This window comes from Pristiophorus japonicus, chromosome 2, assembly GCF_044704955.1.
Source record: "Pristiophorus japonicus isolate sPriJap1 chromosome 2, sPriJap1.hap1, whole genome shotgun sequence".
NCBI classification, from domain to species: Eukaryota; Metazoa; Chordata; class Chondrichthyes; family Pristiophoridae; genus Pristiophorus; species Pristiophorus japonicus.
Window position 1 is genome coordinate 174,127,027 of NC_091978.1, and position 23,484 is coordinate 174,150,510.

At 41.0% G+C, this 23,484-nt stretch overlaps 1 protein-coding gene across 1 annotated transcript in view; it reads left to right on the forward strand.

Annotated features, from left to right (window-relative positions):
• pds5a (PDS5 cohesin associated factor A) overlaps positions 1 to 23,484 on the forward strand; it is a 271,909-nt gene that overhangs the window by 171,424 nt on the left and 77,001 nt on the right. Inside the window, exons 11-16 of the mRNA XM_070860770.1 lie at positions 7,029 to 7,110; positions 11,718 to 11,766; positions 17,750 to 17,889; positions 19,341 to 19,456; positions 21,093 to 21,198; positions 21,658 to 21,818. Coding sequence (XP_070716871.1) covers positions 7,029 to 7,110; positions 11,718 to 11,766; positions 17,750 to 17,889; positions 19,341 to 19,456; positions 21,093 to 21,198; positions 21,658 to 21,818 — 654 coding nt within the window. The remainder of the gene's footprint in view (positions 1 to 7,028; positions 7,111 to 11,717; positions 11,767 to 17,749; positions 17,890 to 19,340; positions 19,457 to 21,092; positions 21,199 to 21,657; positions 21,819 to 23,484) is intronic.

Here is a 23,484-nt window from a genome sequence, read left to right on the forward strand (position 1 = left end):
TCTGCCCTTTGATATTCCGTAGCTCCACCCATACCGATTCCACATCATCCAAGCCAATGTCCTTCCTTTCTATTGCATTAATTTCCTCTTTAACCAGCAATGCTATCCCGCCTCCTTTTCCTTTCTGTCTATCCTTCCTAAATGCTGAATACCCCTGGATGTTGAGTTCCCAGCCTTGGTCACCCTGGAGCCATGTCACAGTGGTGCCAATTACATCATATCCATTAACTGCTATTTGCACAGTTAATTCGTCCACCTTATTCCGAATGCTCCTCGCATTGAGGCACAGAGCCTTCAGCCTTGTCTGGGTTAAACAGAACAAGATGATTTTGAAGCTAAGTCTAGCCTAGAGAGAGACCCTACATATATCTCCCACTGCACCTCTTTATCTACCCTCTTCGCAGGGGTAATTAAGGGTGATTAAATAACTAGCAGCGCAGGTTTGAACCTTTGCTGGATAAACAGTAGATACTGGAAACTTTGATGAGCAGCGCAACTCATAAATGTATTGGTGTTTGTTTAGCATCCTCCTGACTACAGGGTAAGCACATACCCATGTGGAAGAATTGAGACAGACAATCCAAAAGCTTGATGAGAGGAGTTTTGATGAGGCTTTTAGAAGTGCAGGGAGAGAGAGATTTAGGAAAGGATCCAGGCCAAGATAGCTCAAAGCTCTTATCAATAGTAGTGTGAAGTGCGAGTGGACACACAGGATTCAAGAGGAAACAAAAGGCTGAAGAAACTTTGAGGTAGGGTGGGGGCAAGGAGAGGCTTGGAGGGATTCGTATATCAGGATTTTAAATTTGATGTGTTTGGCCAAGGAGCCAGGGTTGGGTTGTTAATCAAGCAGGGCTTAATGGGGGAGGGAGGGAGGGAGGAAGGCAGGCAGGCAAGTATTGGAGCTCATATCGGTTTGGGGTCTGGAAAGTAGGGTATTAGAAAAATCGAGTCCAGCAGTGATGAAAGGAAAACTGTAGTGCAGGTAAGATGAGCAGTGTTACAAAAGTGAAAGAAAGCTTCTTGGTGACAGATATGATTTGATGTTTGAAGCTCATCGCTGGGTTAAACAGAACAACAAGATGGAGTTCAGCCTGAGTGAGCAGCCAGGGAGGGGAATGGGAATTGGCACCAGTGGCAAGGGCACAAGTTTTGGTTTGGGGCTGAAATTATGCCATTGATCTGCGTAGTGTTGAATTGACTCATCCACAATTTAATGACAGACAGTCTGCCGGCAGAGTGGTGGTCAAGAGAATGGTGGAGCAATAGATCTGGCTCTTGTCAGCGTACATAAGGAAGTTGATAGCATGCATATGGATGATGTGGCTGTGGGAGGCAGTAATAAAGAGGAAGAGCATGGGTAAGCAATGGATCTTTGGGAAATTCCAGAGGAGTGGGAGGAGAAGGACTTGCTGGAGATGTGATGGTTGTGTGGGAACAGGTAGGAGTGGAACCATGCATAGGAAATACCATGGAGATTGAGAATGTTATCATTGGCAACAATAAACCTCAAGGAAAGATGAGGGAGGCATCATGTGCCATAGTTGTCAGAGAATTCTGGATGACTTTTGACCATGGAGCTCTGAAAGTTTTGAACCAGGAGTCAATGATACATTCAAGGACTTTTGAGAGGCAGGTTGGAGATTAGACATCTTTTGGAAAGGGCAGACAGCCCAGAGCGGCTTTTTTAAAAGAACGAGTGACTACCATGGATTTGAAGGACAGTGCCTGAGCTGAGGAGTAGTGGGTGCTCCTTGAGCTCTGGGATCATTCTGGAACATAAGAACAGGAGTAAGCCACTCAGACCCTCGAGCCTGTTCCGCCATTCAGTTAGATCATGGCTGATCTGTAGCTCAACTCCCATTTACCCTCCTTCACTCCATATCCCTTGATAACTTTACCAACAAACATCTATCATCTTAGTCTTGAAACATTCGAGCGGCTCAGCATCCACAGCCTTTTGAGGGAAAATGTTCTATATTTCCACTGCCCTGTGTTTGGAAAAGTGCATCCTGTTTTCACTCCCAAATGGCCTAGCCATAATTTTAAAATGAGCCTCCCCTTCCCCGCGCTCTGGATCCCCCACCAGAGAAAATAGCTTATCTGGATCTAACAAATCCGCTTATTACAAATACCTCAATTGGATCACCCCAATCTTCCAACCCCGTGGGAATATAAATCAATTTTATGCAAGTGTCAACATACTTTAACCCCTTAAGCACTGGTATCATTCTGGTGAATCTGCCCTGTGTTTTCCTCTAAGGTAAATTTTTCCTGAAGTTAGGTAGCCATCGATTAGCCTTGAATACAGAATATTAATGATTTGATGGGATTGATAGAGAGAAACTATTTCCGCTGGTGGAGGAATCCAGAACAAGTGGGTGTAACCTTAAAATTCGAACTCGGCTGTTCAGAGGTGATATTATAAGGGGTATGGTGAGAAAGCAGGAATCGGGTACTGAAGTTGCATGTTCAGCCATGAACTCATTGAATGGCGGTGCAGGCTAGAAGGGCCGAATGGCCTACTCCTGCACCTATTTTCTATGTTTCTATAAAGCACTTCTTCACACAAAGGGTTGTGGACATCTGGAAAACTCTTCCCCAAAAATCTGTTGAGGCTAGGTAAATTGAAAATTTCAAAACTGAGATTGATATATTTTTGTTAGGCAAGGGTATTGAGGGTTATGGAACCTATGCGGGTAGTTGAAATTCAGATGCAGATTAGCCATCTGATTGAATGGTGGAACAGGCTCGAGGGACTGAATGGCCTACCCGTGTTCCTCCTTGCTTTTCGTGATTAGTGTCCATGGAAACCTAAATTCCTTTGCTCCTTCACAGCTCTTAGTCTCTGACCATTAAGTAAATATTCTGATTTGTCTTTCCCGGATCTAAAGTGGATAACCTCGCTCTTCCCCGCATTAAACGCCATCTGCTGTTGTTTTTCCTACTCGCTTAGTCTATCTAAGTCACTTTATAACTTCCTGCTCCCATTTACACAACTTACTATGTCTCCTAGTGTCATCTGTAAACTTGCATTTAATTATCAATCAATGGCACAACATTACTGCCCATTCCGTGCACTTGCATTTTTGCCAGTAATCTCGTGTTTAGTTATCAGATTCCTCTGGGTATTCATATCCATATCGACTGCATCCATACACACTCCACCTTTGCTCGTGACCTCTTCAAAAAATTCAACTAGATTAGTCAGACCTACCCTCACAAATCCATGCTGATTCTCTTTGATTAGCTGCTAATTGTCCAAGTGCTCAGTTACTGTGGGCCCAAGTTTCAACTGGATTTGCTCCTATTTTTTTGGAGCAACTAGTTTTTTTTGGAGTATCCTAGAAATTGCAATTCTCCACATATAGTTTGCTCCCGTTTCAGTGAGTTAGTTTAGTTTCATTTTAGTTCAGATTTTTTTTCAAAAGGGGGCGTGTCCAGCCACTTACACCTATTTTGCAAGTTTCGACTGCAAAAAGTTACTCCAAACTTAGAACAGAGTAAGTGTCCACTTTTGTACAAAAAACCTTGTGTGTAGTTAAATCAGCGCAGCTAGCCAGATATTGGGGGGAGCGGGGAGAAAAGACAGCACTATAATACCTTCACTTTTAAAAATAAAGAACCATTATCAATAATAAATGATAAATTAATAAATTAAAAAAATCAATAAATAAGAAATTAAAAGTTCTTACCCCAACTACCCGTTCAGGAGCACCGGGAGCCCTCCAGCAGTGCACACGCAGCCCATACACGCAGGCAGCAAGCAACGGCAGGCCACTCGGCCAGGGATAGGGCCGTGAGTGCGGCGGGTGGGGGGGGGGACTCACGTCTTGCCCCCAATCTCTTTGCTTTCCTGCTACCCCCGCCCCTCCAAACATCACTGAGACAGTCCCACGGAACACTCGATGGCCTCAGTCAGTGAGAGCAATCGACATCTTCTTTCATGATGGTCACTTTTGCCAGCTCCTTCTCCCTTTCTTTGCCGTCTCCAGGTCCAAGCTCAGGATCTCCTTCTCCTCCGCATTGTCGGTCACCTGCTCCAGGAGCCCATTCGGCCAGGGCTCGGGGTGGCGTGCTTCAGGCTCCTCCCACACAGCCTGCAGCACACGCACATAAATTCTGGGGGTCAGGAGCTACTGCGCACGCATGCGGACTCCACTGCGCACGCGCGCAGCTGCTGGCAGTCTTTTAGGCGCAGGGCTATAGCTCCGCCCCCCTGCTGTTCCTGCTACGCTGCGCCGAGGCCACAGGAAGCCGCATGAAAGTCAAGAATAGCAAGGTAGGAAACAGGCGCGCTTTTTATTCCATGAAATCGGTGGATCTCTGAGGTACGCCGTTCTAATTCTTAACTGAAACTTGGGCCCTGTGTCTCTGATAGATTCTAGTGACTTCCCCACAACAGATGTTAAACTGGCTGGTCCGCAGTTACCTGTTTTTTCTTCCAGTCCCTTTTTAAGAAATGGAGTAACATTCATAATTTTCAATCCAAAGGCACAATTCCCAAATCTAGAAAACTTTGGAAAATTCTGACTAATGCACCTGCAGTTTCCTCACCTATTTTAATACTCTGGGATGAAAGCCATCAGATCCTAGAGATTTTTCTATGTTAAATCCTGTTATTTTCTTATTACCATTTTAAAACTTAAATTAAATCCACTAATTTCCTCACCTCAATTTATTTTTGGATAAGGACATTCCAGAACTCCTTTATATATTTTTTTCTCTCAAACTCCTGCTCCCTCCGCCATCATCTCTAATATCAAGTACAAGTTGCTCATGGACTCTTGGGCAGATTTGACTGGGGAGAGGTAAAGTGTCTATGCTTGACATGGTCGTACCAGAATTCTTATTGGGTAATAAAACCAATTGTGCACCAGGTTCAGTTTAGTCTATTCAGACAGAGGGTGAGAACTAAATGTTGGTAGATGGTGAATGACTTGGGATGAGACTATTGGAAGCAAAAGTAAGAGAGCTGTTTAGCAGTCAGTGACACTTGAAGGGCCAGAAGAAGGGAGTTAGAAAGTGAATTGGTGAGGGGAATGTAAATCAGGGCAGAAGTCAGGGATGTGGAATTGGAAGTAGGCAATAGAATGGTCATAAAATACCCTCATTAGTGATTAGAACCTCAGTTGAGGGGGCTCCGTGCAAAGTTGCGGAGATGAAGAAGCTGATAAGGTTGTGAGGTTAGAAAAGTCATTGAGGATTGGACGAGCAATTAAGAAAATTGAAGTCATCGAGGATAGCAATTTTATGCTGTGAAAGTAAAGATAGAAGATCTCGGGGCTCCATCTGTTGGAGGTACAGAGCTTCAGAAGAAATGGCTTGCATCTCTGCAACTCAACTTTCAACCCAAAGTGCCCAGTGGTCAAGGATGTTGATCTCGAGAGAAGCATCATTAGTGATTGAACCTACAGTTTTTTCCCTCATTTCTTAGGCTAGAAACCGCTATCCTTCGAAAGGGACCTGAATCTGGTCCCGATCCCGTGGTTGTTGGCACATAAAGATAGTCTGGTTATCTCTGTTCTGTTATGAAAAGTGCATTTGCGACACCTAATGGACTAATGATAGATCTGTAAAGCAAGGTGTGCCATCTACTCTGTTTTAATGCCATGCAGATGTAGCACCACTGCTCAGAAACCTGATAGACGTCTACTCAACATTGCCTGAATGCAGAATAGCACATTGGTCTCACTTAACAGGGAGTCCAACTGCACAACTGAATTATTCATGTCACATCACGTTGAACCTATGAGCTTGAGTTTTTCATATAATCTATGTTCCCTGTAAGCTGTTTCATTTAATGTGCGGCCCCCTTAAATTTCTGTGCATGGGCGATATTTGCAGAGGAGAAGCCAGTGAGCGGCCAGCGTAGGACCTTTCTCATCGCTGCGCGGCTGCTCAGCTGAGAGGGAACATTGCTTATAATAATTGCTTAGTCGGTCCTAATCTTGATGTGGAGTTAGCATATCTCACACTTGGGTCATGGATCTGCTATATCTTATCCAGCATGGTGATAGGGCAATCCTTAGTCCCACTGTTCATTTTGCCAGAAATTGTTTTTGAATTTCTCTCTAAGGTTGAGGTTCTATAGTCTTTACTTTAGTCTCCCCTTTTTTAAAGGAAGCATAATTTTGCCTTGCCAGCGACGCCCACATCCCAGAAACACAAAAAAAATCTAGTTGAAAGGCCAGTGGCTTAGTTTTTTCATTCTGGCAAAAAATTAGCAATGTCTGTTCTCTGTTCACATGTTCCCAGATCTGTGTATGTCCAACATCATCTGTTTTAATTTTTGCTTTTTTAGCATTGTGAGACCAAAAGTGCATATCAGTCGAAATAACTGTTCATCCCCTTTATGGAAAATTCCTGGTTAAGCACATCTCAAAACACATTGGTTGCTATATGTGGCCTCTTCTTCCAACAACATAAGGGGGTGGGGTGGAGGCGGGGGTTCCCTCAAAGCTGGTAAGCCATGTTTTCACTGAATTTGTTGTCATTATCTGATAATTCAGAATGATGAGCATGTTCAGCACTGCAGTGACGTGAACACGAAGTTCTTCAGTTTTTTGCAATGTTTTATGTTTTTTGTATGTAGAGGCTGAATGAATGAAGATTGTTAGATTGCCTAGACTTTCTTCTTTTTAAATTGCTGTGTTACTTTGGTCTTGGTCTTGCTATATTAATTGGACATGTTCCTGTTGCCTCTCTGGTCAGGAAACTAAGCATGCAGTTCAAATTGAAAGCTTATCAGGGTGGGTTGGGGAGGCGGGGGAGATAAATTGCATGACTGAAAAGAGCAATTCTAAAAAGGATATAATGTACCAGGGTATATTTTTCTTCCTCTGCGGGAATAACTGCAGAATCCTGTTTGTGTATGAAGGTTGAACGTCGTTTAAAGAATATCTGAATCAGCATATCTAGGTTAGCCATTTTCTGTTGAGGCAACCAGCATTAGGGGGAGTGCTGCTACTATGTGTGTGAAAATAGAATTATGCTTATAATATAGTTCCAAATATTGATTTTGCCTACAGAGCATTGAATGAAATGTGGAAGTGCCAAAACATGTTACGGAGTCATGTCCGGGAGTTATTAGACCTGCACAAACAGCCTGTTGTAAGTTTCACTAACATTATATTAAAATTCGGTTAGCACATCATTTTGATTGATCAAAACCAATATAACATCAGTTTTGAAATGTTTCCCATTGTTCTGTAATTTATTTTAGTTTTTTTAAAGTACAATATAGATGACCAAATTTTAATTGTACTTTTGTCCTGAGTCCGAAGGTTGTGGGTTGAAACCCCACTCTTGACTTGAGCACATAATCTCGACTGACTTCAGTGCAGAACTGACGGGATGCTGCGTTGTCAGGGGTGTCGTTTTTTGAATGAGACGTTAAACTGAGGTCCTGTCTGCTCACTGCGGTGGACAAAAAAGATAACATGGTACTATTCAAAAAGATCAGGGAAATTCTTCCAGTGTTCTGTCTGACATTTATCCCACAACCAAATTATTAAAACAGAACATCTGGTCTTTTATCTCATTGCTGTTTGTGGGACCTTGCTGTGAAAAGATTGGCTGCTGTCCGCTTCCCTACATCATAATGGTGACGACATTTCAAAAGTACATAATTGGCTGTAAAGCATTTTGTGGCATTCTGAGGTGGAAAGCACGCGATAAATGCAAGTTCTTTTCGTTTTTTAATTCATTTATGGGATTGGGTGTCACTTGCAAGGCCAGCATTTATTGCCCATCCCTAATTGGCCTTGAGAAGGTGGTGGTGACCATAGAAACATAGAAAATAGGTGCAGGAGCAGGCCATTCAGCCCTTCTAGCCTGCACCGCCATTCAATGAGTTCATGGCTGAACATGAAACTTCAGTACCCCCTTCCTGCTTTCTCGCCATAACCCTTGATCCCCCGAGTAGTAAGGACTTCATTTAACTCCCTTTTGAATATATTTAGTGAATTGGCCTCAACTACTTTCTGTGGTAGAGAATTCCACAGGTTCACCACTCTCTGGGTGAAGAAGTTTCTCCTTATCTCGGTCCTAAATGGCTTACCGCTTATCCTTAGACTGTGACCTCTGGTTCTGGACTTCCCCAACATTGGGAACATTCTTCCTGCATCCAACCTGTCCAAACCCGTCAGAATTTTAAACGTTTCTATGAGGTCCCCTCTCATTCTTCTGAACTCCAGTGAATACAAGCCCAGTTGATCCAGTCTTTCTTGATAGGTCAGTCCCACCATCCCGGGAATCAGTCTGGTGAATCTTCGCTGCACTCCCTCAATAGCAAGAATGTCCTTCCTCAAGTTAGGAGACCAAAACTGTACACAATACTCCAGGTGTGGCCTCACCAAGGCCCTGTACAATTGTAGCAACACCTCCCTGCCCCTGTATTCAAATCCCCTCGCTATGAAAGCCAACATGCCATTTGCTTTCTTAACCGCCTGCTGTACCTGCATGCCAACCTTCAATGACTGATGTACCATGACACCCAGGTCTCGTTGCACCTTCCCTTTTCCTAATCTGTCACCATTCAGATAATAGTCTGTCTCTCTGTTTTTACCACCAAAGTGGATAACCTCACATTTATCCACATTATACTTCATCTGCCACGCATTTGCCCACTCACCTAACCTATCCAAGTCACTCTGCAGCCTCATAGCATCCTCCTCGCAGCTCACACTGCCACCCAACTTAGTGTCATCCGCAAATTTGGAGATACTACATTTAATCCCCTCGTCTAAATCATTAATGTACAATCTAAACAACTGGGGCCCCAGCACAGAACCCTGCAGTACCCCACTAGTCACTGCCTGCCATTCCGAAAAGTACCCATTTACTCCTACTCTTTGCTTCCTGTCTGACAACCAGTTCTCAATCCACGTCAGCACACTACCCCCAATCCCATGTGCTTTAACTTTGCACATTAATCTCCTGTGTGGGACCTTGTCGAAAGCCTTCTGAAAGTCCAAATATACCACATCAACTGGTACTCCTTTGTCCACTTTATTGGAAACATCCTCAAAAAATTCCAGAAGATTTGTCAAGCATGATCTCCCTTTCACAAATCCATGCTGACTTGGACCTATCATGTCACCATTTTCCAAATGCGCTGCTATGACATCCTTAATAATTGATTCCATCATTTTACCCACTACTGAGGTCAGGCTGACCGGTCTATAATTCCCTGCTTTCTCTCTCCCTCCTTTTTTAAAAAGTGGGGTTACATTGGCTACCCTCCACTCGATAGAAACTGATCCAGAGTCAATGGAATGTTGGAAAATGACTGTCAATGCATCCGTTATTTCCAAGGCCACCTCCTTAAGTACTCTGGGATGCAGTCCATCAGGCCCTGGGGATTTATCGGCCTTCAATCCCATCAATTTCCCCAACACAATTTCCCGACTAATAAAGATTTCCCTCAGTTCCTCCTCCTTACTAGACCCTCTGACCACTTTTATATCCGGAAGGTTGTTTGTGTCCTCCTTAGTGAATACTGAACCAAAGTACTTGTTCAATTGGTCTGCCATTTCTTTGTTCCCCGTTATGACTTCCCCTGATTCTGACTGCAGGGGACCTACGTTTGTCTTTACTAACCTTTTTCTCTTTACATACCTATAGAAACTTTTGCAATCTGCCTTAATGTTCCCTGCAAGCTTCTTCTCGTACTCCATTTTCCCTGCCCTAATCAAACCCTTTGTCCTCCTCTGCTGAGTTCTAAATTTCTCCCAGTCCCCAGGTTCGCTGCTATTTCTGGCCAATTTGTATGCCATTTCCTTGGCTTTAATACTATCCCTGATTTCCCTTGATAGCCACGGTTGAGCCACCTTCCCTTTTTTATTTTTACGCCAGACAGGAATGTACAATTGTTGTAATTCATCCATGCGGTCTCTAAATGTCTGCCATTGCCCATCCACAGTCAACCCCTTAAGTATCATTAGCCAATCTATCTTAGCCAATTCATGCCTCATACCTTCAAAGTTACCCTTCTTTAAGTTCTGGACCATGGTCTCTGAATTAACTGTTTCATTCTCCATCCTAATGCAGAATTCCACCATATTATGGTCACTCTTCCCCAAGGGGCCTCGCACAATGAGATTGCTAATTAATCCTCTCTCATTACACAACGCCCAGTCTAAGATGGCCTCCCCCCTAGTTGGTTCCTCGACATATTGGTCTAGAAAACCATCCCTTATGCACTCCAGGAAATCATTCTCCATCGTATTGCTTCCAGTTTGGCTCGCCCAATCTATGTGCATATTAAAGTCACCCATTATAACTGCTGCACCTTTATTGCATGCACTCCTAATTTCCTGTTTGATGCCCTCCCCAACATCACTACTACTGTTTGGAGGTCTGTACACAACTCCCACTAACGATTTTTGCCCTTTAATGTTCTGCAGCTCTACCCATATAGACCCTTCTTGAACCGCTGCAGTTCGTGAGGTGAAGATACTCCCATGGTGCTGTGAGGGAGGAAGTTCCTGGATTTTAATCCAGCGACAATAAAGGAACAATGATATATTTCCAAGTCAGGATAGTGTGGAACTTGGAGTTCCCATGCGCCTGCTGCCCTTGTCCTTCTCGGTGGTAGAGGTCATGGGTTTGGGAGGTGCTGTCAAAGAAGCCTTGGCGAGTTGCTGCAGTGCATCTCGTAGCATCTTGGAGATGATGCACACTGCAGCCACGGTGCGCTAGTGATGGAGGGAGTGAATGTTTAAGGTGGTGGATGGGGTGCCACTCAATTTGCAATCGGTAATTACATCAAAAATATTTAACAATTGAACTAATTTTTTCAGAAACCCCTTACATTTCTGACTTTGATTCTGTGATGTTTGATGTTTTTTGATTCTTGGCTATTGCAATGATGGCGAAGCTTGGGGAACTCCAGTCCCCTAAGAACATTTTCAGCTCGCACAATGATGCTGAAAATTTGAATACTGCAGTAATAAAGCTACCCAAACAATAGAAGTAGCTTCAAATATGAACAGAAAATGCTGCAAATCTCAGCAGGTCAGGCAGCATCTGTGGAGAGAAAATCAAAGTTAATGTTTCAGGCCGATGACCCTTCGTCAGAACTGGCGAATGTTTGAAAAGACTCCTGCACTGTTCCAATGAAGCTCAACGCAAGCTCGAGGAGCAGCACCTCATCTTTTGTTTAGGCACTTTACAGCCTTCTGGAGTTCAACAATTTCCGATAACCTCTGCCCATTTTTGGTTCTCTTTCCCCTGCCCCACTCCCTTAATCTTCTTTCTTTCCTCTTTGTCTCCAATGGCAGCTGGTCATTATTCCGCCATTCACACCCTATCTCGACTAACCTTTTTCTAACTTCTGCCATTACCATTTCAATGCGGCCCGTCATCCCTTTTATATATCTAATCTCTCCTGTCTATCACAGACCTTCCTTTTTGTTCTTTCTTCCCCTCCTATTTAATGCTCCTTAAGAATCTGTTCTTTTCGAACATTCGCCAGTTCTGAAGAAAGGTCATCGACCCGAAACGTTAACTCTGTTTTTCTCTCCACAGATGCTGCCTGGCCCGCTGAGATTTTCAACATTTTCTGTTTTTATTTCAGATTTCGGGTTCCAGCATCTGCAGTTTTTTGCTTTTGTGGAAATAGCTTCACTTGGACATGTCTACACAATATGTCTGCTATTCTTTTGAACAGGAGGAAGACTTTGTTTCTCTAATTTTAAACATTTGTTTTGTTCCAGTCAGAGGCTAACAATAATGCAATGTTTGCCAAACTGATGGCCATAGCAAGTAAGTACGCAGATTTGCTTGTTACAGTTTTTTTGATTAAAGTGTAGCACTTGATAAGCTGCTTATGACCGTATGTTATTTTTCATTTGATTCTATACCATTTAGTTGTGTGACCTACTTATTTGCATTGAAGTTGCTAGGCTATTTTGCTCTCATTTCATAGACATGACCCTGTTGCTAGAATATGTGACTAATCCTGTTTTCATAATTTTTGCAATCTGATATGTTCTACCTCTCACTATTGTCACAGCATGCTTTATTTTGTCACTTCTGTTTCTCCCAATTTAAGCAACACAAAAAGAAAAGTCTGAAATTTATGATTTCACAACATTGTACAGTTTTTGACCAGTTATCAATACCACAGAATGGAACTATATATTTGCATTATTTTGAAAAGTGATCAATAGATTGCACAATATAAGTAATTGGATTAAAATTACAGCGTAATTATATTCACCGGCATTGATCGAGCAAAGAAAGTAAGGTGCAAATACTCATGTGTTGCATGCACTGCACTGCAACTGATTGTACACTTCTTTGAAAAGACTTAACTTTTCTTAGAGACTTGTTGCTCAAGCTTCGAGATCTAACTCAATGGTAGAGTGCATGCTTAGCATCTCCAAACCATCTACGTAGATTTCTATGTTTCTGTAACGGCCCAGAATTTGCGGTCGGAGGCATCCCATGGGCGGATGTCTCCGACTGCAAAAATTTCTACAAAAGTACCTGGTGGTGCCGAAGATTCGGAAACTTGTGGTTCTGGGCCTCTACACGAAGGTCTTTATAGAGGCCCACATATCCTAGGAGCATATGGGCTTCATACGCATTACTGGAATCACGTGAACCAGCCCAACCTATCAGAGATGTGGTATTCCAATTACCATAAGTATGAATGGGAATACCCCCAAAAACATAAACACGCGGAAAATAATTTTTTAAAAATCACATATTTCAAATTAATCAAAATGGAATTTAATTAATTAAAACAAAAAATAAATTTTCAGTAACAATAAATGTACATATTCTAAAGGATCTAAAAATAAATTTTATAGGATTTAAAATGTTAAAATTATTGACAAAAATGTATTATGTGCTTTAAAAGTCTTACGCTGATAAAAGCAGGCCTTGCGCTTGCTTTTATCAGTTGCAAGAATTTGAAGGACATTCGCTGGGCAGGAGTTAAATAGCCCAACTCTCCACTCAAGTTTTGAATGCAAGAGATCTATCAGGAATTCTTGACGGATCGTAAGTTCCGGGTTTAGGAGCATGGACTTGGCTTGCCTAAACCCGGATCTTGCGGGAACCCCACGTGCTCGTGGGGAGCGTGAATTCAGGCCCATTGTATCATCTTGTTTTCTGTTTAATACTTTTTCATTTGCAACCTCTACAAATACTTTATATTTATGGTGTCTTGGTATTGAACTGCTAGAATTAATCAAACACATTATCACAGAAAGCAGCAGTGTTCCTGAAGCAAAAGAGATGACTAGAAAGAAGCAATTCTAACACATGCTGCAGGAACACCATTAAGACAATTTAGAAAAACTCATACACCCAGTATATTTAACTATTTGATTAAAAACAAACTGTACTTGTCATAAAGTCAATTATCCAGATCATAGGTGACCTTGGTTCAACTAACACTCAGCAATTAACTGAATTAAATAACTGCATTGTTAATCTCAGAATCGTAGAATTTTACAACAAAGAGGGGGACCATTCAATTATACCAGAAGCACTCCATTGTCTTGTTTCTCTATGCTTGCTGTAGGCCCTTTTTCAACTATTTCTCCACATCTCTTTTAAAAGCTATTATTGGTTCTGCTTCCTCCACAGTTTCTGGTAGGGTCCAATAACTTAGTCAACCTTTTTGGTGCAGCCCGGAACTGGTTTTTCCAAAGTAAAATTTTGTGCGTGTGCAAAACTGTGGGGGAACATTGCTCCTAACCCCTCCCTTTGTTCTTTTGATAATGGTCTTAAGCTTATGCCCTCCAGTTACTGTCTCAATGACCAGTGGAAGTACTTTCTCCCTGTTTTGTTCATCATAATTTCAAACACCTGCATCAGATATTTAGTTACCCTTCTCTGTTCTGCAGCAAAAATATCTCTTCTCCCTTATTGGTCCTGCGATGATAACTGGAGTAAAGAAAAAGTTAGAACATTTAATTTTTGAAATTATTAATTCAGATTTGTGACAAAACTGAACTTTTATAAATTCATAACCTACAGAACTAGAAGTAAGATTTAAGCATAATTGCATCACTGTTAAGGAAGCTTCTTGATCTTGTGCATAATTATTAACAATTTCTTATCTTGATGTAAAGAGTGAAATTTTTATTCCATTTCTTTTCTTTCCATTCATTTCTTTTCCATCTTTCTCTAAATTGCTTTCCTACTCCCGACCCAAAAAGTGCCATGTTTCTTGCAGAGCATGATCCAAAGATGCAGACTTGACGACCTCTGCAGGAATTGTTTTGTAATCTAACAATAGGCACGATTTTGGGACAATAATCAATTAGACAAGTATTTTTCCAGCCAAGGTGGAATTGTACTTTCCTGTGAGGTGCTCTGCCTGGCTGACAACAGTAAACATGAATGAATATAAATAGGATCGATTCTTCATTTGTTATATTCCACATACCATGGGTAAGGTAAGTTATGCTTTCAGGGAAATCTGAGGAAGTATTTTGGTGTGACCTTTCATGATTATCCTATTCTGTTCATCACACTGTTAGCATTAGTAATCATTACATCATTAGTCTGTCACATGTAAAAAGAATGCATCTCAAATTTAATTTGTAAAAATCAGCAAGAAGTGATAAAATCTCTGGGGACAAGAATATAAAGCAAAGTGACAGATTCAATGTCAACACAAGAGATAGAAAAGAATAACAAACCCAAGGGAGCATTGTGGCCAACAATGCATTGTGCTATGCAGTAGTAGGATATGCCTGCAAGTTAGCAATGGAAAATTTGATAATGAGTTAGATCTGGTTGCTTTTGCCTCAGTTTTAGCAGCTTGCTGCAGAATAGCAGAGGCAAGAGCAGGTGCCTGCTGTATCGGAAGGGGAATGGTACCTTTTGTGTGAGGACACCTAAAGAATAGACCAGAGACCGGAAGACTTTGCAAGACCACTTATTTTCATATGGAACTAAATCCAACTGGAAGGAGTTGGGCAGATGGTCTTCAGCCTAGTGCCTTGGCATAATATACATCTATCTCAATTGTTTGTCTGAATACTCAATTGACAGACTAGTTAAAACTCTTCCATAATTCCTGGAGTTTCTTTTTACTGAATTACCAGTTAAATCCCTCCCTATCACTCAGTATTGGGAAAGCAGAAATATGGCCTTACTTTCTGTGTACAGCTTACCATGTTTGCCAATTACAAGCCTGGTGCAATTTCCAGCTTTGGATCCAGAATTCTCCATGTTCGCAACTCAATTCCCTGAAGAAAAGGGTTGCAAACTGCATGCTCTGCAACATTGTTTGCAGTTCTGAAATATATCACAACATTGTTATCTGTTAATTGTATATTGGTAAATGTTGCCCAATAAGCAGAGCAATTTTGCCACATTATGAAGCATGCAAGGTACCATGTCCATTAACTATCTGTGCAGCCACCTTACAGTCACGAGCACCAGTGATGTTGGCTGTCAGTGTGGCTACCAGATTATGCCGATATACTTGTCATTCAAAAGTGTTACAAATTTACCATTTAGATGACAAAAACAACTGAGTGAATAAATTTGGTGAGCTTCTCAACAGAGCCTATAATCTGTAAATGAAATCCTTTATCTGAATAAAATACAAAAGGCTAGCAGGAATATAATTTTATGCAGCAAGAGGATAGTGGGAACCACCATTCTGAGTAAAATTTTTTTTAAATGTGAAAGACCCAGACATTCACTCCAAAATGAATCTATGTACCTCTACTTCTCCGATTCACCAATCCTGCCTGTGCTTCGAGCTTTAGCATTAGTAACCCTGGTGTGAGACAGTTACATTGAATTTTCAATTCAGTGAAATAAAATCATAAAATGTCTTTGGAGGATAAATTATAAGTACGGAATGGGCCCTCCATTTCAAAAAGCTACATCTTCTCAAATGATTTTTATGATGTTGAAGAGCGTGGTTCCTTACCCGATTTTTAAACTGAGTGGTCGCTACAGTCACTTCTTTACCTATTACAAAAATGCATTTGGGCACTGTTTTCTGGGTGTTGCACTTTTTGGAAGCTCACCATAGAACTGAAATTCTGTTCCCACAGAACCATCAAAAGTGTCATATAAACTTTTCTAATGTTCACCACCTGAAAATACAAGGTACTGTAATTCAGCTTGGCTTTGGCACCAGCAATAATATACCTGATAGCTATCTATCAACACTGCGAGACATTGCAGGCCTGTCATTTAAATGGCTGCCGAATGGGGCAATGCTCGCAGAACGTCTTAGAGAATGCAAGGCTTCCCTGAGTTGGTTATCATTATGAATCTGTAAAAATTAGTTCCAAGACTTTGCATTGGTAGGATTCCGATTGCAAGTGTCGCTGTGCTGCTTTTCATCATGCATGAGAGATTTCTAGATATTGGATTAATCTACTGGTTAGTCCAGTGAAAATTGTCACAACAAAATTCTACCTCGTGTCTGAGACCACACAACTTTTAATTTCACACGGTAAGGCCCCGGGAGTTCATCTCAGTGGTCTTTAAATGTTCTTCTGGGATGCTGGGGTATTTCTGAATCTGTGAAGGAGGCACTGGGACTGGCACCTGTTGACTGCCGCATCTGATACTATAATCTGATTGTCTGTCTTGCTCCAAAACAAATGTGAAAGGTATGTATGTAGGCTTTGGATTTGAGGTATTTTCCTCCCTGTGAGAAAGCACTGGCTGCTCTCCCTGATTAATACTTGGGCAGGGTCAAGAACCTCTTTTGATGAACTGCCCAACGGGATGTCGTTCCGGGCATACCTGTTACCAGGTTACTCTCTGACTTGATCGTGCATTGTAACCATATTGTCTGCAGAGAGCCCACTAGCATGGGTTGTTCCACTGGAACATTTACTTCCATTTATGAAGCTTCAAAAGAATACCGAGGCTAATAGTTTGGCTGATTACTACCAATTATGTTCAACTCCCAGGCAGGACCTACAGTTTGGCAAAGCTTTCAACTCTGCCTTAAACCATAGTCAGATGCAGTACTCTCTCCTAGAAAGAGATTATTTTAGGAGAGTTACCCATGGTATGTGGAGGATAGTAACTGAAGAAGAAAGGTAGATTCTCCTCCTTTTGGTCTAGTAATCATTCTTCGAGCAGTTATCTTCCACATATCATATTTCCCACCCACTTTCCCTCTGGACCTTGGTCTGGAGGCCATGTTTCAGTTCTTCAATTATTTATTTGTCAATGGTGTACATGCCTGCTTTGTTTTCAGTTTAATTCTAGAAATACAGATTTTTTTAAAAAGTAGTGAGAAACATATGTTATTGTGGTTAATTAACCTTGCTACTGACTTTACTAACAATCTGCTTTTTCAACAAAGCAAAAAAAACCTTACAAATGAATCCCTCCTGCTTGGGTGAAATGCGGCCTTGTGGTCACATTGCTTTAACCTTGTGCTACTTTACCACCTCTGGCTGCAAAAAATGAAGATGCCAACATGAGAGCAACACCGTTTTAGGGCTTGGGCAGGGGAGGTCACGGGTTTCATTTGAAAAGTTCCTTAATGGGACAGGCATCCCTGTGATTTCCCAGTTTAATTTCCCTGGTATGTGGAAGATAACTTAATTGGAAGAACAAAGACAACTCGCTTAAAGGTAAGTAACCTACCTCTTTGAAATTTATGGGTGTAGAGAATAGTGTGTTTAACAAATTATTTTGGAAATGTTCAATAATAAGTTTTAAAATAAAAATTTTGGTTGCTGTAAGCAATGAGCATTGATTACTATATATCATTTTAAAATCTGTTATGTCTGAGCAGAGAATTTGCCTGACCCAGGAAAAGCGCAAGATTTCATGAAGAAGTTTAACCAGGTCCTGGGTGATGATGAGAGGCTAAGGGTTCAGTTGGAGCTGCTGATTAGCCCAGCATGTTCATGTAAACAAGCAGAAGTCTGTGTGGTAAGGAACATTATTGCTGTATGTGGCTTTGATCTGAATTAAAATACTCCAATCAAATATTTCACTATCAATGATGATGGGAAGCTAGATAAGTACTTGAAGGGGAAAGGGATAGAAGGATATGTAGATAGGGTAAGATGAAGTAAGTAAGGTGGGAAGATGCTCATGTGGAGCATAAACACCGACACAGACCTGTTGGGCCAAATGGTCTGTTTCTGTGCTGTAAATACTATATAACACAATGGGCCAGATTTTGCTGTAGTGGGGCATCTGACATCATCTGTCATTAGTTAGACTTGCCCCTGTACCCTTCAGCTCAAAACATTTTTGCCAACTAAGTTGTTAGTAGTGCAAACTGATAACGGCGCAGTGAGGGAAACTGCATCTGGGAACTGAGTGAACTGGGCAACCAACAGGGTATCTCCTTAACCAGGGTGCTGATGAAATAGTGAGTGAACTCAATGTCAAAATCAGGTACCGAAGGAGAAATAAAGAGCAAGAAAGATTGGATTGAGCGAGAGAAGAAAAAAATGTTAAAAAAAAATTAAAAATCTCCTAAAATAATTCACAATCTAAAGGAATGAGACTCCACATTTCTAAGTATTAATTTTCTGTGTCAGGGAGGTTGTTTGGCAGTCATTAACTTATCACATTGTTAAAAGGGTACTTTTGCGTGTAATTACTTGCCACCCCTAAGTATCTGCAACAAGTTTACTTTGTATCCACCGCACAAATACAGCAACATTATGACAATTAATGCATGTGAATGGCGAGGCAGACACTGGAATGCCGTTTTCGCAAAGCTAACGGTGGAGCAGCACAACTCAGACAGCAATTTCTGAATATTCACCCCTTGCCTGAAGTTGTTGTACCATATACATGTAAATAATGGCGAACGCCATTAACCTCACTATAATTGTGATGACAAAATCTGGCCCTGTGTATTCCCTCGCCCCCTATCTTGGTTTACTTATGCTACACTCTATCTGTCGCTCCCCCCACCCCAATAATGTTGAACTTTTGACTTAAGATTTGGTATATTTATCAACAGTTTGGATTTATAACTCTTATTCTGAGTGTAAAGCTCAGTGTAATTTTTGTTTCAAATTAAGAAAATTTTAGGATCTCTTACATTTTTTTCTTCTCTCGCTCAATCCAATCTTTCTTGCTCTTTATTTCTCCTTCTGTACCCTACTCACCATTTTATTTCCAAACCCTAGCAATTCCACAAGCATGGTGATTGGAATGCTCAAATATAACTGGCTACTTACTACATTCACCCTAGAGAATATCCATCCTCCCTATCTCAAAAAAATTAAATGCCACTGGTCTTGAAGAATGTCAGCTTTCATATAAAACAATGGTTCGGTATGCTTTCCTTAAAGTTTCTTGCATTGTAGTGTTTACAACATTTGAATGTGGGTTAAACAATGCATGTTTCCTTTAATTAGAGAGAAATTACACGCAAACTAGCAAATCCCAAGCAGCCCACGAATCCCTTCTTGGAAATGGTGAAATTCCTACTGGAAAGGATTGCACCAGTGCACATTGATTCGGAAGCTATAAGGTATGCTTTTCAAAACTTTCGTAGTTATTTTAGTGAAACAATATCTTGCAAAGTTTGTTCATGCTGAATGTGTGACTGGAACATTTGTTTGCTGTGTGTGAATTTGAATTTAATAGCTGGTACTTCAAAAAGGATTTTGGTCTTCTGTCCATCAAAATAAATAGCTTTAAAGTAATTTAAACAATACTACGATTTGAATTATTTTGATCAGAAATTGATATTTGGTAAGTTACATATGGTTTCATACCAGTGAAGGTAAGGAATGCCTACCTCAAACATCTGGGACTGTATCATTGAATTTTTTTTTGTCTTATCAGCATAAGTTGTAGCTACACTTTTACTCTTTCTGGTCAGTTTGTTGCATTTCTTTCTCTTTGTTGCATTATGCTTGCCGGTTGTCCCTTGATGCTTATGTAAGAGCTCATGATAGTAATGCAGTCAAGAGGAGCTTGCTAGTCCATTGGAACAAAGCACAAATTGCTGAATTGAAATAAATTGCACCAAATATTAACCGAAGTAAATCATTTTAGAAACACAATTTTGTATCACAGCATCTTAATTCCAGCAACTAGATGAAATAATTCTATGAAGAAACAGTTTTAAGTGTTGAGATAGATTAAGATACCTCATTTAATTAACACATTTCCCCACTCAGTATGGCAATAATTAAAATTTAATGACTCACTATCACTGCTTCTATAATTCCCCCCTCTCTTTCCCCCCGCCCCCCCCCCCCCCAAGATTAAACTGACTTAATGTACAATGTTTACGGGTTCCATTTATACCACAGCTGTAGTATCAGTGCAAAACCATTTTGCTTTGCACGAGCATTAGTTATAATATAAATGTAGCATTGAATCCAGAGTCAAGGCCTGACCTAACACTGGAGTGAAGTAGAGTGAGGCTCCCTGAAGCAACTGTGTTCCCAAGTTTCTGATTTTTCTCATCAGCTATACAATGGATTGCTGCCTTCGGTGTGGTGGAAGGATCTATGTTGGGCACATCACTGTGCCAGCTCCTGTGATGCTCTCGACATACAGTGCCTTGTGCCAGGCTTACTCCTTAATAATCCTTATATGAGGTGCTTTGGCAAACAGGCGCACCTACTTTGGGGATGACTATCCCTTATAGGATACTTAGTGTCAGATTGATGTAGGCTGGGACTTTCCCTCCCTGCAACTGATATTTAAGAAAGAGCGCATATGCTCAGAGGGTTGTGTTCTTCTGAAGCCGAACTGCAAGAAAATTGGACACTGTCTACAAGTTGGAGTTTAGAGCAGTTTTCTTCATTCTCCAGGATTTCAAAAATATCAGACTTCCCACCAGTCTGCCCATCTCTAAACATACAGTATGATAAGATGGGATTTTGGATCATCATCTCCAACACCTTGCAAATCTATGGTACTTGCAACAACTTGCATTTATATAGCACCATTAACGTAAAAAAAAAACCACGGCAGTTCACAAGTGGAAGGAAAACATGAAAACTGCATTTTTAATTCAACTCTCCAACTTGCACAGTTCAAAGAAAAAAAATTTAAATTTTGTTCACACATTGGTGGGAGAATACCAATTCATTTGTTTTCATTCAAATAGCCCTAATTGCTAAGCCACAAATGTTTTGTGCATTTTGCAGCTCTTTAGTGAAACTAATGAACAAATCCATAGAAGGGACTGCAGATGACGAAGATGAAGGGGTGACACCCGATTCTGCAATCAGGGCAGGCTTGGAGCTGCTTAAGGTATTCCATCACTCAGACTTTTTGAAAGTAAAGCTCTTGGTTTAAATTTAGAGTTTTGAGTCCCAGCACTTGCATTGATTTAGGATCTTCCAGAAGTGCGAAGACCCTGTAATTGTAAATGTAATTTGTGTTTTCTTTTATAATATACAGTAGGGATGGGCAATAAATGCTTGCCTTGCCAGCAACACCCACATCCTGGAACGAATTTAAAAAAAAATACAAACTTCAGATTGACCTCATTTCACTTTATAGTCTGATTCCATTCTTGCTTCATAAAACTTTCAATATTATGCAGCAGTAATGGATCGGCTTCTAGGTTTTGTGTAACATGTGAGTCCCTGTTGAATAAAGAGTTACTTTGGAATGGTGGTTTATTTAAAAAATACAGTATATTATGTTAAAGAAGAAAAAGATAATTGAAAAAGCTTTCATTATATTTTCCCAATTATTGTCCCGCAGGTTTTATCATTCACACACCCCACTTCCTTCCATTCTTCAGAGACATATGAATCACTCTTGCAATGTCTGAAGATGGAGGATGATAAAGTAGCTGAAGCTGCTATTCAAATATTCAGAAACACTGGGCACAGAATAGAGACGGACCTTCTACAGATTCGTTCGTAAGTCCATATTTGGAAGAAAGCTTTCTTGTACATGGGAAAATTTGCAAAAGTATGTGTGTTCTCAGTCGTCAAATTATAGATAATGCAACTGTAGAAAGATTTATATACATGCACCGGCAGTTGTCTAGTGGCATTGCTCTTGATAGGGTGTATCCTCTGTCTTACCAGACTGTTGTTTTTATGTTGTGTGACTGGAACGCTCCACTTTTCGTTTTGTATCTGCGTCCTATTGTTTTCATGCTCTGCAGATATACATGCTAAAATATACCCGCTATATATCCATGTTGGTTCCTTACAGAAGGCAATTACTTTCCGGATCCCACTTCTTGCTATGTGTTAAGGTGAAAGCATGGCAATGGCTATCCAGTCGTGATGCCCGTGGATCCAATGTTTCAATGAGATCACCTCTCATTCTTCTAAACTCTAGAGAGTATAGGCCCAATCTATTCAATCTTTCTTCATAGGACAACCCTCTCATCCCAGGAATCAATCTAGTGAACCTTCGTTGCACCACCTCAAAGGCAAGTATATCCGTCCTCCGATAAGGAGACCAAAACTGTACACAGTACTCCAGGTGTGCTCTCACCAAAGCCCTGTACAATTGTAGTAAGACTTCCTTACTCTTGCACTCCAACCCCCTTGCAATAAAGGCCAATGTGCCATTTGCCTTCCTAATTGCTTACTGTACTTGCCTGCTGAACTCTGTTTCCAGTACGAGGTCAGCTAAAACTCTCTGAACACCAACATTTAATAGTTTCTCGCCATTTAAAAAATAGTTTTTCCATTCTTCCGACCAAAGTGAATAACCACATGTTTCGCTACATTATATTCCATCTGCCACCTTTTTGCCCATTCACTTAACCTATCTATATCCCTTTGTAGGTTCTTTGTGTCCTCGCAGCTTACTTTCCCATCTCATTTTGTATCGTCAGCAAACTTGGATACATCGCACTTGGTCTTTTCATCTAAGTCGTTAAAATAAATTGTGAATAGCTGAGGCCCAAGCACTGATCCTTGCGGCACCCCACTAGTTACAGCCTGCCAACCTGAAAAGGAGCTGTTTATCCCATCTCTCTTGTTTTCTGTCCATTAACCAATCCTGTATCCATGCTAATATATTATCCCCAACCCCATTAGCCCTTATGTTGCGTAACAACCTTTTATGTGGCACCTTATTGAATGCCTTTTGGAAATCCAAATATACTACATCAACTGGTTCCCCTTCATCTACCTGCTCGTTACATCCTGTTAAAACTCTAAATTCGTTAAACACGATTTCCCTTTAATAAAACCGTGTTGACTTTGCCTAATCATATGATTTTCTAAAAGCCCTGTTACCACTTCCTTAATAATGAATTCCAACATTTTCCCGATAACTGATGTCAGGCTAACTGACCTGTAGTTCCCTATTTTCTCTCTCCCTCCTTTCTTGAATAGCGGAGTTACATTTGCTACCTTCCAATCCACTGGGACTGTTCTGGAATCTAAGGAATTTTGGAAGATCAAACTCTCGAGCCACCTTGTCCCAGCTTGTTTCATGCCCTCCACTTTGCTCTGTTGCCTTCCAACCCTCTTGACTGTATATGCTTGTGTCTCCCATTATATGTTGTCACATACTGTTTCCCCATTGCATCCTGATTCTGTCTAATCTTCTACGGTACCC